This window comes from Pan troglodytes, chromosome 3, assembly GCF_028858775.2.
Source record: "Pan troglodytes isolate AG18354 chromosome 3, NHGRI_mPanTro3-v2.0_pri, whole genome shotgun sequence".
Taxonomy (NCBI): Eukaryota; Metazoa; Chordata; class Mammalia; order Primates; family Hominidae; genus Pan; species Pan troglodytes.
In genome coordinates this window covers 170,020,733-170,039,229 of record NC_072401.2, presented here as the reverse complement: position 1 = coordinate 170,039,229, position 18,497 = coordinate 170,020,733, and the positions used below count along the sequence as shown (strand labels likewise).

General features: G+C 37.1%; 1 protein-coding gene across 11 annotated transcripts in view; it reads left to right on the top strand.

Moving 5' to 3' along the window:
* DDX60L (DExD/H-box 60 like) overlaps nucleotides 1–17,179 on the top strand; it is a 123,834-nt gene extending 106,655 nt beyond the window's left edge. For 10 of the 11 annotated variants that reach the window (XR_010156232.1, XM_054683911.2, XM_054683912.2 and 7 more), the window contains 4 exons: nucleotides 90–232; nucleotides 2,134–2,285; nucleotides 12,696–12,758; nucleotides 15,624–17,179. Coding sequence is in view for 10 of the 11 variants with exons in the window: in XM_054683911.2 (XP_054539886.1) it covers nucleotides 90–232; nucleotides 2,134–2,285; nucleotides 12,696–12,758; nucleotides 15,624–15,753 (488 nt within the window). In the remaining variant the exon portion in view is untranslated. The remainder of the gene's footprint in view (nucleotides 1–89; nucleotides 233–2,133; nucleotides 2,286–12,695; nucleotides 12,759–15,623) is intronic. The other variant, NM_001428003.1, reaches the window with a different exon arrangement.
* The last annotated feature ends 1,318 nt before the right edge of the window (nucleotides 17,180–18,497 follow it).

The following is an 18,497-nucleotide window of genomic DNA, read 5'->3' as shown; positions in this document are numbered from 1 at the left end:
CTACTGTGGCTTGACCTACAGTGAGTTTAAAAGGGTTAACATTTGGGCTGATTTTTAAAACCTAACGTGACCTAGTCCAAAATGGTCAGAATTCACAGGTAAAGAATGTGAAGACTCCCAACTCGTGTCTCACTTGATGAGCTGCAAGGAAGGAAGAGTAGCCATTTCACCATTTGTTTGTCTTTCGGGGAACACAGATAACGATTTGCTTAGACCAGAGACTATCAACCAGGTAAGTGAAGGATATATCTTATGTACAAAATGTGTTTAACAGACAGAGTGGGGTTACATTGCTGTGAAGCCTTGATAGGACCTCAAACCCCAAACACTGAAAAATGTCCACTGATGAGCATCATTGTCTAAGAGAATGAAGCCCTGGAGGCCAGTGTGATTTATGCTCTATGGAGTTGGCCTGAGAAACCCTGCTTCTTTGTCTAAAATTTCAGACACCACTGTTTTTTTCTCATTTTTTTAATGAGGTTTGCCACAGGTTTGCTGTGGGAAGAGGAAAAGAAAGCAGCTCACATTTTTCCAAAATTGATCATAGACCTCATAGTGCTTTTCTACTCCAGACCACATGGATCTTTGGGGACAGTGGTCCACAAAGGGGGCCACAAAGCATTAGAACCTCTGGGAGGTTCTGGATAAAATATTAGGGTGCTGGGAGATTTTAGATTCAATTTGAAATATGAGAAATAAATTCCACATTGAATATATTTAATAATAAAGATTGACACTGTGCACTGGCTTCTTTTATCCCTGAGTCAGAGAGTCACACATCATGTCAAATATGCTCTTCAAGTATTTTTGCATATGTAACGTTTAAAGGAATTTTTAAAAATCGTGAATCTTCTTGCACAGTTTGGGTTGATATCTAAAAATTTTGTTAACCAAAATTTTAATAGCTGCTAATGCAATTTCAGGTTCATTATAAATGTTGACATTTTAAAAGAACTGTTAAATTATTTAAAAGTTTATCCAAAAGAATATAGATATCAAAGCTATTTGATACCCAAAGTAAACAAATAGAAAAGAACACAGATGATCAAACAACTTCTTCAAAGTTACAAATTCTACATTATGTATTTTTCTCATTGAACTTTTGTATCTTCCCTTCCCTTCCCTCCCCTCCCCTTCCCTCGACTCCCCTCCCTTTCCCCCCTTTTTATTTGTGACAGGGTCTCACTCTGTTGCCCAGGCTGGAGTGCAGTGGCACTATCTCAGCTCACTGCATCCTCAACTTCCGGGGCTCAGGTGATCCTCCCACCTCAGTCTCCCATACACCTGGAACTACACGCACGTGCCAGCATGCCCAGCTAATTTTTTATATTTTTAGTAGAGATGGATTTCAGCATATTGCTCAGTCTGATCTTGAACTCCTGGGCCCAAGCAATCCACCCACCTCAGCTTCCCAGAGTGCTAGGATTACAGGCATGAGCCACCATGCCTGGCCTGAACTTGTATTTTTATTCCAACTTGCTCCACAGTTTAATTTTACCCATGCACTGGCAGAATTTGCAGATTCCTTCTGATTCTGTACAGATTAATTTGTCTAATGTGCCCAGAACCACGGAGACTTAGTTTTTGTTTGTTTGTTTTGCTTCTCTTCATTTTCTCCCCTTCTACCTCCTCCTCTGCCACTTTTTTCTTCTCTCTGGAGCCCAGAGGTTTGTGCTGTTTCATTTTATTCTCCCTGTGAGCACAGGGAGACACTAGCTACATGACACTCCTTTCAAGGTCATTCTGTGCACCAATGAAGATAACGACGAAAATTCTACCTTAAAATCAGCTTCTATTTATTTTTCCTTAGTGAATGTTGCTAACAGTATTGTAGTTGGATGGTTGAAACTGCCTTCAGTATGCTGCGAGAGTTCCTATTTCCCTCAGCGGTGCTGCCCATTCCCGAGGCATGCTTAGTGTCACACTGGCCAGTGTCTGTAACACGCCCTTTCCCTCACTGTAATGGGCCCTATTTCCCTCAACCCCCATGGGAATCCCCCTCTGCCTGCCTCCTTCACTTCAACTTCTTCAGAACGTACTTTAAGAAACAGATTCATACAAAGGAAATCTCAAACTGCAAACAGTTACTCTTTACATATCAATAACGAAGTAATAGAAAATGTCTTTCTTCAGGTCATCCTGCGCACAGTCGGTGTTAGTGGCACTCAGGCTCCTCTGCTGTGGCCATGGAAATTAGATAACCGAGGAAGGAGAATGCCACTAAATGCATATGTGCTCAATTTCTATAAACACAACTGCTTGACAAGATTAGACCAAAAAAATGGGTAGGTTTATGGGTATGTTTCTGTAAAATATATACATACATATATATCTATGTTTTATTATTGTATATTCATATTATATACGTAACAGCATATAATTTACATTATATAGTTATATAAACATAAATTTATATTATATATTTTTTAATAGAAATTTTAATACCTAATCTTTTAAGAGTTTAAAATACAGATGAATCATAAAAAACATACTAGATCACTTCGTAGAAGACTGATTTCTGGTGATTAGAAACTCCAGTATTATTTGGGATTTTGGGGCTACTACCAAAATTTTGGCACTTGAACTAGTTCTGGTGAATGTAATTCTGAAGACAGAAAATTTGGATATATTACAAAGCTCAAAAAGATATTTTAATTATACTAACATTTCTCTTAATATAATTTAGTAACAAACTATACTAAATTATTAGTATAACTTACCATTACACTAATTATTCATTAAGAAAGAATGTTGATTTCTAGGAGTATATAAAATATTATTTTTTATGAAATAAATTAATATTTTTAATGAAATAAATATTTTTTATGAAATAAATTAATATTTATTTTTTTCCCACAAATGTGACATGGAGGGAAAAGATCTGAAACTTACATTTTGAGAAAGTTAACTTAGCAGGTGTCTGTTAGAAAGTGACACTTGTTCTAGTTCTTTGACATGGAAAACATTTTACAAAGCAGTAAAGAAGGATGAATACTTAGAATTCACATGGAACGTGAAGAATTTAGCCATGGAAACAAGTAGGTAGAAATGGGGAAAGTCATGCTTTTAAACAGTGATTCAGGAATTCTATATGTATTTTACATACATTTTAAAATAATTCTGATAAAAATAAGTTTTAAATATTTAAATGCTGTTCTTTTTAAAGTTTTTAAATTGACATATTGTAACTGCACATATATATAGGATACAGTTTGATATTGTGAAACATACATGTTGCATAATGATCAAATCAGGTTAGCCAGGGTACCCATCACCTTATGCACTTACCATTTTTTTGTGGTGAGAATGTTCAAAACCTCTCTTCTGGCTACTTTGTAATCTACAATACAATGCTGTTAACTATACATACCTTACTGTGCAATAAAACACTAGAACTTATTCCTCCTGTCTACTTACTGTAATTTTGTACATGTTGATCAACCTCTGCCCACCTTCTCCTTTCTCTTCCCCTCCCCAATCTTTGTAACCATTATTCTACCCTCTACTTCTATTGTATTAATTTTTCTTCTTTTTAAACTTTACATGTGAGTGATATCATGCAATATTTTTCTTTCTGTCTCTGGATTATTTCACTTAACATAATGTCCTCCAGATTGATTCATGTTGCCACAAATGACAGGATTTCATTCCTTTTTATGGCTGAATAGTATCTAATTGTGTATATGTACCACATTTTCTTTATCTATTCATCCACTGTTGGACACTTAAGTTGATTCCATATCATAGCTATTGTAAATAGTGTGGCAATAAGGATGGGAGTGCAGATATCTCTTTGACATACTGATTTAATTTCTTTGGATATATATCTAGTAGTGGGATTGCTTGATCTTATCGTAATTCTAGTTTTAATGTTTTGAAGAATTTACACACTGTTTTCCATAATGGATATACTCATTTATAATCCTACCCACAGCGTGTAAGGGTTCCCTTTCCTTCACATTCACACCAACACTTGCTTTCTTTTGTCTTTTTATTATTAATAGCCATGCTAACTAGAGTGAGGTGGTATTTGATGGTGGTTTTGATTGGCATTTTATGATGCTTAGTGATAGTGAACATTTTTTCATATACCTGTTGGCCTTTTGTATACTTTCTGTTGAGAAATGTCTATTAAAGTTTTTTGCCCATTTTTAAATAGATTTTTTTTTGCTGTTATGTTTCTTATGTATTCTGGATATGAATCTTTTGTCTGATGTATAGTGTGTAGATATTTTTCTCCCATCTTATAGGTTATCTCTTCACTCTGTTGTTTTCTTTACTGTGGAAAACTTTTTAGTTTGATGTAATCTCTTTTGTCTAATTTTGCTTTTATTGCTTCTGTTTTTGAGATCTTATTTAAAAAATCCTTGCCCAGTCCAATATCATGAAGTTTTTCTGCTGTTTTTTTTTTTTTGTTTGTTTGTTTGTTTTTAATCGCTGTATTAGTTTGTTTTCACACTGCCGATAAAGACATACCCAAGACTGGGCAATTTAAAAAGAAAGGGGTTTATTTGACCTACAGTTCCGCGACCTCACAATCATGATAGAAGTTGAAAGACATGTCTCACATGGCCGCAGACAAGAGAAGAGAGCATGTGCAGGGAAACTCCCATTTTTAAAACCATCAGACCTTGTGAGACTCATTCACTATCAGGAGAACAGCTCAGGAAAGACCTGCCCCCATAATTCAGTCACCTCCCACCGGGTTCCTCCCATGACACATGGGAATTGTGGGAGTTACAATTCAAGATAAGATTTGGGTGGGGACACAGGCAAACTATATCATTCTGCCCCTGGCCCCTCCCAAATCTCATGTCCTCACATTTCAAAACCAATCATGCCTTCCCAGCAGTCCCCCAGAGTCTTAACTCATTTCAGCATTAACTCAAAAGTCTACTGTCCAATGTCTTATCTGATACAAGGCAAGTCCATTCCATCTATGAGCCTGTAAAATCAAAAGCAAGTTAGTTACTTCCTAGATACAATGGGGGTATGAGGATTGGGTAAATACAGCCATTCCAAGTGGGAGAAATTGGCCAAAACAAAGGGGCTACAGGCCCCATGCAATTTGAAATCCAGCAGGGCAGTCAAATCTTAAAGCTCCAAAATGATCTCTTTTGGCTCCATGTCTTGCATCCGAGCCATGCTGATGCAAGAGGTGGGTTTCCATAGTCTTGGGCAACTCCACCCCTTTGGCTTTGCAGGGTACAGCCTCCCTCCTGGCTGCTTTCACAGGCTGGCATTGAGTGTCTGTGGCTTTTCCAGGTGCACAGTGCAAGCTTTCAGTGGGTCTACCATTCTGGGGTACAGAGGATAGTGGCCCTCTTCTCACAGCTCCACTAGGCAGTGCCCCACTTAGGATTCTGCATGGGGGCTCTGACCCCACATTTTCCTTCTGCACTGCCTGAGAACAGGTTCTCCATGAGGGCCCTGCTCCTGCAGCAAACTTCTGCCTGGGCATCCAGGCGTTTCCATACATCTTCTGAAATCTAGGCAGGGGTTCCCAAATCTCAATTATTGACTTCTGTGCACCTGCAGGCTGAACACCATGTGGAAGCTACCAAGGCTTGGGGCTTGCACCCTTTGGAGCCATGGCTCAAGCTCTACATTAGCCTTTTTCAGCCATGGCTGGAGCAGCTGGGACACAGGGCACAAAGTCCCTAGGCTGCACACAGCACAGGGACCCTGGGCCTGGCCCATGAAACCACTTTTTCCTCCTGGGTTTCCAGACCTCTGATGGGAGGGTCTGCCATGAAGACCTCTGCCACATCCTGGAGACATTTACCCCATTGTCTTGGGGATTAACGTCAGGCTCCTTGTTACTTATGCAAATTTCTGCAGCTGGCTTAAATTTCTCCTCAGAAAATGGAATTTTCTTTTCTATTGCATTGCCAAGCTGCAAATTTTCCAAACTGTTATGCTCTGCTTCTCTTATAAAACTGAATGCCTTTAACAGTACCCAAGTCACCTCTTGAATGCTTTGCTGCTTAGAAATTTCTTTCTCCAGGTACCCTAAATCATCTCTCTCAAGTTCTAAGTTCCATAAATCTCTAGGGCAGGGGCAAAATGCTGCCAGTCTCTTTGCTAAAACATACAAGAGCTACCTTTGCTCCAGTTCCCAATAAGTTCCTCATTTCCATCTGAGACCACCTTAGACTGGACTTTATTGGCCATATTGCTATCAGCATTTTGGGCAAAGCCATTCAACAAGTCTTTAGGAAGTTCCAAACTTTCCCACGTTTTCCTATCTTCTTCTGAGCTTTCCAAACTGTTTCAACCTCTGCCTGTTACCCAGTTCCAAAATCATTTCCACATTTTCAGTTATCTTTTCAGCAGCACCCCACTCTACTGGTACCAATTTACTGTGTTAGTTCATTTTCACACTGCTGATAAAGACATGCCCAAGACTGGACAACTTACAAAAGAAAAAGTTTTATTGGACTTAGAGTTCCATAGGGCTGTGGAGACCTTACCATCATGGCAGAAGGTGAAAGGCACGTCTCACATGGTGGCGGATGAGAAAAGAGAGCTTGTACAGGGACATTCCTGTTTTTAAAACCATCAGGTCTCATGAGACTCATTCACTATCACAAGAACAGTGCAGAAAAGACCTGCCCTCATAAATCAATAACCTCCCACTGGGTTCCTCCCACGACATGTGGTAATTGTGGGAGTTAAGATTCATGATGAGATTTGTGTGGAGACACAGCCAAACCATATTAATTGTTTCATAGTTTCAGATTTTACATTTAAGTCTTTAACCATTTTGAGTAGATTTTTGTATATGGTGAGAAGTAGGAGTCTAATCTCATTCTTGTGCATGTGTATATCTAATTTTCCCGACATCATATATTGACATATTAGCATATTATATTATGCTATTATATTTAATATGTTATTAACATATTAACATATAACATATCAGCATAACCTATTAAACACATATATAATAGCATATAATATATTAACATATAATATAATGGCATAACATATTAAACACACATTCCCTTTTCCCTCGTGTGTGTTCTTGGCACACATGAGGGAAAAGCTAATTTATAAAAAATCAGTTGGGTGTAAATGTGTGGATTTATTTCTGGGTTTTCTACTGTTTCATTGGTCAAAGTATGTGGTTTTTATGATGGAATCATACTGTTTTGTTTATGATAGCTTTGTAGTATATAGTGTGTTGAAGTCAGTGTGATGCCTCTAGCTGCATTCTTTTTGCTGAGGATTGCTTTGCATATTTGGGACTTTTGTGGTTTCCTACAAATTTTAGGATTTTTTTCCCTATTTTTGTAAAAAATGTCATTGGTATTTTAATGGAGATTGTATTAAATTTATAGATCATTTTGGGTAGTGTGGCCATTTTAACAATACTATTTTTTTCATTCCCTGAACATGGAATATCTTTTCATTTCTTAGTGTCCTCTTTAATTTCTTTCATCAATGTTTTACAGTTTTCAGTGTAGAGATCTTTTACCTTCTTGTTTATTTATTATCTAACTTTTTGTAGCTATTGTAAATGAATTTGTTTTAAAAAACTTTTTATTTTCAGACAGTTTGCTATTATTGCATAGAAACACTACTGATTTTTGTGTGTTAATTTTGTATCCTGCAAATTTATATTATTTGTTGATCAGTTCTAGCAGTTTTTCATTAAGTCTTTAGGGTTTCCTGTATATAAGATCTTGTCTGAAAACAGGGACAATCTGACTTTTTCCTTTCCGATTTGGATGTCTTTAATTATTTATTCTCTTGTCTGCTTGCCCTGGCTAGGACTACTAGTACTATGTTGAATAAAAATGGTGAAAGTCGGCATCCTTGTCTTATTCCTGATCATATGATGTTAGCTATGGATTTGTCATATATGGCTTTTATTGTGTTGAGGTACATATCTTCTATACCTAATTTGTTAAGAGTTTTTATTATGAAGGGATGTTTTGAATTTTGTCAAATGCCTTTTCTGTATCTATTGAAAGATCATATGGTTTTTGTTTTCCTGTTAATGCGATTTATCTCATTTATTGATTTGCATATATTGCACTATCCTTGCATTCCCTGGATAAATCCCCCTTGATCTTATTGAATGACATTTTTAATGTGCTTTTGAATTTGGTTTGCTAGTATCTTGTTGAGAATTTTTGGATTTGTGTTTATCAGAGATATTGGCCTATAATTTTTGTTGTTGTTGCTGTATCCTTGTCTGGTTTTGGAGTCAGAATAATGTTGGTCTTGTAAAAAAAATTTGGAAGTAGTCCCTCCTCTTAAATTCCCTTAATAGTTTGAAGAGGATTGGTATTAGTCTTCTTTAAATGTTTGGTAGAATTCAGCAGTGAAGCCATTAAGTCGTGGGCTTTTTTTTTTTTCTGATGAAAACTTATGATTACTAGTTGAATTTCTTCTCTCATTACTGCTCTGTTTAGATTTTCTATTTCTTCTTTTTTTAATTTTGGGAAGTTGTATATGTCCAGGAACTTAACCATTTCTTCCATGTTATCAAATGTGTTAGTGTATAGCTGTTGATAATAGTATCTTATTATTTTTTGTACTTCTGTGGAACTGTTGTAATGTCTCCTTTTTAATATCTAATTTTATTTATTTTAGTCTTCCCTCTTTTTTTCTTAGTCTAGCTAAAGGTTTATCAATTTTGTTTATCTTTTTAAAACCATCTTCATTTCATTGACCTTTCAAATTGCATTTTTTGCCTCTATTTTGTTTACGTCTGCTTCTTTAAGCTTTATTCTTTCCTTCTACCAGTTTTGGGTTTAGTTTGTTCTTGTATATTAAGTTTCTTGAGGTGCATCGTTTGGTTGTTTAGTAAAAATCTTTCTTCTTTTTTGATTTAGGCCTTTATTGCTATAAATTCCATTTTAAAACTGCTTTTTCTGTGTTCCATAAGTTTTGTTATAATGTGTTTCCATTCTCATTTGTCTTAAGAAATATTTAAATTTCCCTTTTAATTTGCTTATTGATCTGTTGGGTTTTTTTTAAGAGTAATTGTTTAATTTCCATGTATTTGTAAATTTTCCAGAGCATTTCTTGTTGCTGATTTCTAGTTTTATACCATTTTGCTCAGAAAAGTTACTTGATATGATCTCTATATTCTTAAATTTGTTCAGACTTGTTTGGTGATCAAACATATGATCTATCCAAGAGAATGTTCCATGTACAGTTGAGAAAAATGTGCATTCTGAAGCTGTTGGACAGAATATTCTGTAAAAAATATCAGCCAGGCACAGTGGCCCACACCTGTAATCCCAGCACTTTGGGAGGTTGAGGTGGGATGATCACTTGAGGTCAGGAGTTCAAGACCAGCCTAGGCATCATAGCAAGACCCTGTCTCTAAAAAAAGGCTGTTAGGTCAATTTGGTCTATGGTGCAGTTTAATTCTGATGATTCCTTGTTATTTTTTCGCCTGGATGACCCATTCATTGTTGAAAGTGGGATGTTGAAGTCCCTAATATTATTATACTGCAGTTTGTCTCTCTTTTTAGATCTAATAATAATTGCTTTATATATTTGGATGTTTTGGTATATAGAATTACAATGCTATATCCTCTTGTTGAATTGATTCCTTTATCATTATATAATGACTTTGTCCTTTTTATAGTTTTTGTCTTAAAGTTCATTTTATCTGATATAAGTATTGCTACTCCTGCTCACTTTTGATTTCTGTTTGCCTGGGATATCTTTGTCCCTTCCTTCACTTTCATTCTATGCCTGTCTTTAATGGTGAGGTGATTCTGTAGTAGTCAGCATACAATTGTACATTGAGTGAATTTTTTTAAGAGACGGAGTCTCTCTCTGTCACTGGGGCTGGAGTACAGTGGCACAATCATAGCTCACTGCAGCCTCCAACTCCTGGGTTCATTCAGTCCTCCCAGCTCAGCCTCCTGAGTAGCTAGGACTACAGGTGCACACCACCACACCTGGCTAATTTTTTATTTTTCTTTTTTGTACAGACAGGGTTTTACTCTGTTACCTTTAAAATAAAATCCATTCACTCTGTATCTTTTAACTGGAGACTTTATTTATTTTCGAGGTAATTATAAGTAGGTAAGAACTTACATCTGCCATTTTGTTCATTGTTTTCTGGTCGTTTTGTAGATTCTTTGTTCCTTTATTCCTCTCTTGTTGTTTATGTCTGTGGTTTGGTGGTTTTCTGTGGTGCTAAGCTTTATTTTCTTCTTTTTTCTCATTTGTGTGCCTGCTCTAAGTTCTTTCTTTGTGGTTATCATGTGCTAACATAAAGAGTCTTGTAGTTATAATAGACTATTTTATGCTGATAACAACTTAACTTTGGTCACATAAAAATATTTTAGACTTTCTTGCTTCCCCACAATAATTTCTGTTTTTGTTGACTTAATTTACATCTTTATCTATTGTGTATTCTTTAGTCATTAATTGTAGGTGTTGTTGTTTTTTCACCATTTTGACTTAAAGCTTTCAGACTAGAGAACTGAAGGATTTCCGTAGCACCCAGACAGCATGAGGTTATTCTGAATTTGATTACGAATTTACTTCTATCGATGAGTTTTAATCTTTCAAATATTTTTGTGATAGTAATGATCATTCTTTCATTTTTAGTTGTAGCATTCACTTAAGATTTCTTGTAAGCCTAGACTAGTAGTGATAAATTTCCTCAGCTTTTGCTTGTCTGGGAAGATCTTTATTTCTCCTTCATTTCTGAAGGATAGCTTTCCTGGATGTAGTATTCTTGACTGACTTTTCTTTTTCTTTCAGCACTTTGAATATATCATTCCATTCTTTCCTGGCCTGTGAGGTTTCTGCTGGGAATCTGCTGATAGTCTCATGAGGATTCCCTTATGTGTGACTTGATGCTTTTTTCTTCAGCATTTAGAATTCTTTGTCTTTGACTTTTGACAGTTTGGTTATAATGTGCCTCAGAGAGTATCTTTGTGGGTTGAAACTAATTGGGGACTTTTGAGCTTCTTAGATGCATATATCTCCCAAGACATGGGAAGTTTTCAGCTATTATTTTGTTAATAATAATAACAAAATATCTCTCTACTTCTCCCTCTGGTGCCCCTATAAGGTGAATATTTGTTCATTTAATGGTGTCCCATAAGTCCTATGCGGTTTCTTAATTCCTTTTTATTCTTTTTCCCTCTTTGACTGGTTATTTCAAAAGACCCGTCTTCAAATTCAGAAATTATTTCTTTAGCTTGATCTAGTCTGTTGCTAAAGCTCTCATTCTTTTAAAACTTAATGCATTGAATTCTTTAGCTCCAAGATTTTTTTGGTTCTTTTGTATGATATCTACAGGAGGATAGGCTACAGATGTTGGTGGTATGGTTTTGGTGGGGGCAGGGGCACTGAGCTGGTTATTTGGGGCAGGCATATTTTGGTTCAGTGTGCCAGCAGGCTGTATGGTGGACTCTCCAGAGAAGTGAGGCTATCACCAGGCTGGCTCTTGAGCTGGGTATCTGTGGGTGCAGTGAGCCAGCCAGCTGTGCAGTAGTGTCTCTGGAGGAGGTAAGACCACTGTTGGACTGCTGTTGGTTTGAGTGCAGGCATATGTGGGCTGGCCAGCTGTGTGGCAGTGTCTATGGGGAGGTCGGGCTGCTGTTGAACTGGATATTGGGCCAAGTGCATGTGTAGTGGGACTGCTGGCTGTGTGGCAGTGTCCCTGGGAAGGTGAGGCCTCTGCTGAACTGGCTGTCAGGCCAGGCACATGTAAATGCATGCTGGGCTGACTGGCGTGCCGCAGTCTTTTCAGGGGGTGGGGCCACCTCTGCCCTGGCTGCCAGGCCTGGCATGGGTTGGGGCAGGCATGGTGGTTTTTCTGGCTACGCAGCACAAGTATGCACTGGTGCAGTGGCCTGGCCACCTGTTCAGTGGTTTTCTTGCTGTGCATGTCTGCCTTTTCCCCAGTGGGTGGTGGGCTGCCACATAGCTTTGGATGTGAAATGATAGTGGGGCTTCAGGGATGGAGAGAGAGATTGGCTACTGGCCTTCAAAATGTCATCATGCCATAGCTGCTTAGGTCATGAAGGAGGAGATACACAATGTGGGCTCTTACTCTGGGGCAACGAAACTACTTAAACTTCTGGCAACTCTCCAAAATAGATTCTGGGCCTGTGAGGACTGGGAGACTCTCTTGTAGCAAGAACTGCTGGCATCTGTGATGGCTATGGAAACCGCTGGAAGTCTTTTGCATACCATTTTCCTGTAGGAAGAAGCCACCCTGACTCCCAGTCATTTCTGGTAGGAGAGACAGTGTGGCAGAGGCATCTTGCATCTTGTTCAATGTTCTCCTATTCTTGACAAATCTTGAGCTACATCTGTTTTTCTTAGGTCTAGTTCTTAGTTATGAAGAACTAAGAAAGTAGAAATAGAACTAAGAAAGTAGAAGAAGTAAGTAGAAATAACATTAGTCTATCAACTTGTTTTGTTTTCACTTTAATCTGTAGTCCTCATTGACCCTTCTAAGCTTTACTTTTATATTTCACCCTCCCCCTTTGATAATGGTCAAATTATCTCTTTAATAATTTTTTTTGTGGTTTTTACCTATGCCTCTCAATTTCATTATGATTAATACAATGGAATGGTTAACTGGGAGTGCATTTGGCAGATAAATTAACTGCCATGGACAGACCACTATTAAAGTTTGAGTTAATTCTTTTATGTTTATGTTTTTATACTTTTTAATTAAGAAATGTTGTTCTCTTTAGGATGCGTATGGGACAGCTTTTAAAGTATTTGAAAGATTTTGCATTCAACATTCAGGCTATCAGGTATGTTTCATGCTGAGTTTGATTTTCTCAATTATTTAATGATAGTTTAGCAAACATATAGCTCTTCCTTTGTGTAAGTTTGTGATTCTCATGAAGGAGCACTCTGAAGATACTATTGAGCCTCCCAGGTTCTCTACAATTCAGCTATCCAAAGGCTCTGTAGACCCATTCCTCAGGACACTGTCACACTGTTTTTTTTTGTATTAAGATTCATCTCAAATCCATTTGTAATTGAATTTCATTCGGATCAGAGCCTGGAAGGCTCTTCCTCATGACTTCATAAATCTCCAGGCCTCGCTATACTCTCACTATACTCAATTTCTACAAATGCTGAGCAGTCACACTGAGTCAGATAAATGACTTCAGTAGGTCTCTGGTTTATATCCACTTCAAAGCAGTTAAATCTTTCTCGTACCCAGTGCCTTTTCCAGACTCTGGCATCTCCCATTGATTTCCTATGTTCATCTGCCCAATGCTCAACAGAGACCCAAGCAAATATGAACTCTATGTGGGCACTCCTTTCTCTATGCTCCATTGGTCATCCAGTTTTTGTCTAGCTCCATTTTCCTTACCTCTAGTCCTTACTTCTTTATCAAGTGTATGTGGTTTTTCATGTAAATTCAGTTTTGGAAGGAGAATATTTATTTAGAGTTCCTTGTTAGTGAGGACATATTTGTGGTTTTCCTTGGTCTGAGCTGAGTCTGACCCTTTGGGAAGCTTTCTACAAAGAGTGAAAGTCTTAGGATGACCCTACTTTGCCCACTTGGAGTATCTCTACATAAAGGATTCCTCAAGTGGCTTATAGCTACCAAAGCTACAACCTCTTTGAGTAGCCTGAGAAACTTTGGAGATTTTAAACGTATCTCAAGAGTTTAAACAGGAAAAATAATTCCTTCATTCATTTATCAATTGTAAAAGTATCAAGGTCTTACTGTGTTAGAGGCACTCTTCCAGGCACTTCAATGTCATGGGAGAAACTTTCTTGTAGACAGTCATATGTGGTAAGTGCTATGATTGAGTTATACACAAAATACTAAGATAACATAAATAACTATGATTAATACTACTATAATCAGAAAAAGCATTATAGAAGATGTAATTTCCAATCAGGTCTTAAAGGAGAAGTGAAAATTCATTAAGTAGATTAATTATACTTAATATAATTCTAGTTAATTAGGATAACTAAGTAGAATAATTAGGGTAGTCAGATTTTAAGCAGGGAGAATAGTGTATCCAAATGTACAGAAATATTAAAGGTCCTGATGTATTCGGGGATAGGCCCCAAGCTAATGATGGTGGAGTACAGAATGTGGAGGTTGTGACAGGGACTGGGGAAAATGCTGAGAAGTGAGTGTGGAGTCTTTGAAAGAAATTTGGTTGTATATGCGAAGGGTCTTATTTGTTAGGCAATGAAGTTTGGATTTAAAATGGTAGACAAAGGTGAGACAAATGGTAGATAAAGGGGAGTTTCTAAGGATGAGTATGACATAGATCTATGTTTTAGAGATATTATTCTGGCAGGGTATATAGATTAACTCAAGAGGTAGAGAAACTGAAAGCAGGGAGCTAAAGCTGGAGGCTATACCCATATTCCATGTGAGAGAAAATGAAGGCTTGAATTAGGCAGTGGTGGTAGAAATGAACGATAAGGATTGGAGAAATATTTAAGAGGAGGAATTCATGCAATGGGGAAAGAGATATTATGACAAATTGGGTTTCTAATTTGGTTAATGATAGTGTTAATGAAAGTAAGGAATACATGATGATGACTTCAGAACTGACAATAAAAAAGTATGAGTTGGAATTTAAAATGTCACATGTGTTGTCTATAAGACATCCGGGGGAAATGTTCAGCAGTCAATAGAATAATAGGTCTGAAACTCTGGAGGAATTTCAGACTTAGAGATAAAGATGTGATCATTCCTAATATTCAGCCACTGAGGACTAGTAAAAAACTGAAACTCTGCTCTAGAGTGAATAAGGTGGAGCATGAAAACGAAAAGGATGGCAAAATGTCAAATCCCAATTGATTGCAATGCTCGAATAGCATGTCAGGTAGCTGAGGGACTCACTTTTCTACGTCTCCTCTCATTCACCCCAGCTTCTATCCTAAGATATATGGATAGGGACAGAATTTTTTTCCACTGAATTGGGTGACTGTGGGTTTTTAAAAATAATTGTCCCTATATTAGGAAGTCCATATGGCTTTCATGAGATGTGTAGAGAGAAGAAAAGAAGTTGAATAACACTTCTAGGTTCTAAGAATATGGAATTCCGTGGTCTTACAAACTCACAGGGCAAGTTTAGGTGTAATATAAAGAGGAACTGTGGCCGGACACGGTGGCCCATGCCTGTAATCCCAGCACTTTGAGAGGCCGAGGCGGGTGGATCACGAGGTCAGGAGTTCAAGACCAGCCTGGCCAAGATGGTGAAACCCTGTCGCTACTAAAAATATAAAAATTAGCCGGGTGCCTGTAATCCCAGCTACTCGGGAGGCTGAGGCAGAGAATTGCTTGAACCCAGGAGGCAGAGGTTGCAGTGAGCCGAGATCAGATCACGCCACTGCACTCCAACCTGGGCAACAGAGCGAGACTCTGTCTCAAAAAAAAAAAAAAAAGAAAAAGAAAAAAGAAAAAAAGAAGAACTGTGTGAAGGTATATATCTTCATCTTTCTGAAGATACATGATGTATGTTGTAAAGATTTTACAAGATAACTGTGCATTTTATTAATATTCTGCGTACTTTTTCTCCATATTTACATCTGATAGGTTTTGGGGGGAATTACTTCTGCTAACCTTTTAATAATATTGATTGTTATAAAAATGTGGGCTCATTATTTTTTTATTATTATTATCATTTATACAGTGACTCCTTGAGTGAACTATGTGAAAATAAGCATGACAATGTAGTCCTGGCATTTAAACAATTGAGTCAAACCTTTTATGAGAAACTTCAAGAAATGCAAATTCAAATGAGTCAAAATCATTTAGAATAACACCATGGAAAACTTTCAAGTCTGATTATGTGGTATTTATCCCTTTGCAAGGAGAGATATAATTAAGCTTACACAATGAAATGGAAAAAATGTTTGTCTTGGAGCCAAACAGAATTAAACTCAGATATTAGCTCTGCTATTTTCTAACTGAATGACTTTAAGTTATGTAATATATCTGAGCTTTAACTTCATTTTTGGCAAAACCGGAGTAAAAATGAATACCTCTAGTTGTTTTGAGGATTAAATGAGATAATGTAAGAAAAGTGATTGGGATTGGGTGGTGACTTAATGAACGGTAGTGTTTTTTTTAGTAGTTAAAGTTAATGTATAGCAAAATTAGTTTCACATTGTCAAGTTTTCAATACATCCCCAAGTTAATTGAATTTTAAATTAATGATCAATAAATCACAAAGGACCCAAATCAATTCTGAACAACAATTTAGTTATGTAAGAAGACTTCTGAGATTACAAGAAACTCACTGCTGTGGACTGGATGTTTGTGCCCTCCCCTCCAAAATTTTTATATTGAAATTCTAACCCTCAATGTGATGGTATTAGGAGATGATAGGTCATGAGGGTGGAGCTCCTTGGATGTAATTAGTGCCTTTAACAGAGAGACAGGAGAGCTTGTTCTCCAATCTCTGCTCACTACCACTGGATGATACAATGGGAAGATGGCCATCTGCAGACCAAGAAGCAAGCCCGCAACAGAACTGAATCTACTTACACCATGATCTTGAACTTTCCAGCCTCCAGGATTGTGAGAAATACATGTTTGTTGTTTAGCCATCTACTCTGTGGTTTTCTGTTGAAGCAGTCTGAATTGACTAAGACAGTCACTTGGAGTAGTTATAAACCACTTTCCTGTTGAAAGCAGAACATGCTGATTCAACTGTTTTGTTCAATAGCAATGATAGATTTTGTTTAAGTCCCCTACACTTTCTTATTTCTTCTTTCTAAATGATCAAGAGTACACTTCCTGGCAGTGATTAAGGAGTGTGTATCTAACAGAAAAAATATATATACCCTGTGAACCCGAATATGGAATTCAGATTGTTTCTGCCCTCAATATCATACTTAAAAAACAAACATACAAACAAACATAAGGGAACAAACAGCAACCATAACAAAAACAAACCTTTAAAGGTGCGTTTTTTGCTGTGATAAATGAATACGGTACTCTGAAGGAGAAAAAAGTTTCTTAAATAAGCTTAAACTGCAGGTGATTTAAAAATTAGAGAATAGAATTCTTAAAGCTATTGAAAGTTTCAACCAGAAAACCTCAAGTGAATTGTGTATGTAAATGAAATCTTGAATGTAAGTTCTGTGATTCTTTAAGCAAACAATTAGCTGAAAACTTGGTATTGTTGTAGTTTATGTAGTAAGTGACTTGGCACCCATCAGAAAATAAAGGGCATTAAATTGATTTACTGTTGTGTTCCTTATGTTAAATCTGTTAGTCCATCCATTTGTAGACACCTACACATTAGGTATTTTGCTTTCATTGCTATGTATCTTTACTGCAGCCCTAGGTCACATACTACAAAATCTGTTTTAGACCTAGACCTTGAACACAGAGCATTTCTTTCTCAGGGTGAAAGACATAACCTTTTGTATCATCCAGAATGTACCAAGACACCATTTATCATATGGCATTACTTAACAGATACATTACATAGGCTTAGAAAAACACTTTGTCTAGAAATGGAAAAGCCTCTTTTCCTTAGAATTTAACCCAAAATTGGTTTATATTAGTCATGTGCCAGAATCTTACTTGTGACTATTTTCTTAGGGCTAATCCTTAATTTTTTTATTTAAAATAAGCACATAGTAACAAACATAGTAGATATTAATCCAGCTTTATAGATAATAACTTTAAATATCAAAGGCTTAAACACAGCAAAAGAGAGATTGTCAGAGTGGATCAAAACACAATAACCAACTATGTGTTGTCTACAAGAAACCTCTTTTAAACATAAAGACATATGCAAATTAAAAGTAAATGGATGTGACTTCTAGTTTCTGGTTTCTCATGTAAGAATCTTGGAATCAACCACTCCATCCTAATTAGTGAAAATAGAAACGAACTGAAAAATTGATAATTATTCTACATCCCTGAGAGAAGTGATGTCACAGGCCCCTCAAATTCGAGCAAAAGGCAGGTGGATACAGAGAATCACAACATACTGAGGCGGAAACCTCCACAGGAAATAGTGCTGGAGTAGGAAAACCTGAACTTTAATGAACGAATTGCTCAGTGTGGGCACGTCTGACAGCTGAAAACTCCAGGGGGATACATTCAGCTGGGAGCCATGCTTCTGTGAGTTTTATATCTGGGAACTGAATATTGGAGAAGAGTCCCCTCATGCTTCTGGAAGGAGTAAGATAAAATAAACTGTTTTAAAATGTGCCAGAGCACTCTGTTCTTTTTAATAAGGTCTGCCCTCAAGAGAAACTAGTTACTCAGAGACTAGCCTGCTGGAGTTTTATCAGAGACTAACTCACCTGTTAGAAGGGAAATACCCAACTTCAGCCCACTCTAGCCATCTACCCCACCTAAAGCAGGGTGTAGAATAAAGCTGAGGAGCACTTGTAAAGTTCATAGTCTTGAGGCACAAGCTCACTAAATGTCAGAAATAATTATAGTCATAAGTCTCTTCTTAATGGAAATATGTTCTGAGAAATACATTGTTAGGTGATTTTTGTCATTGTGTGAACATTATGGAGTGTACTTACATGAACTT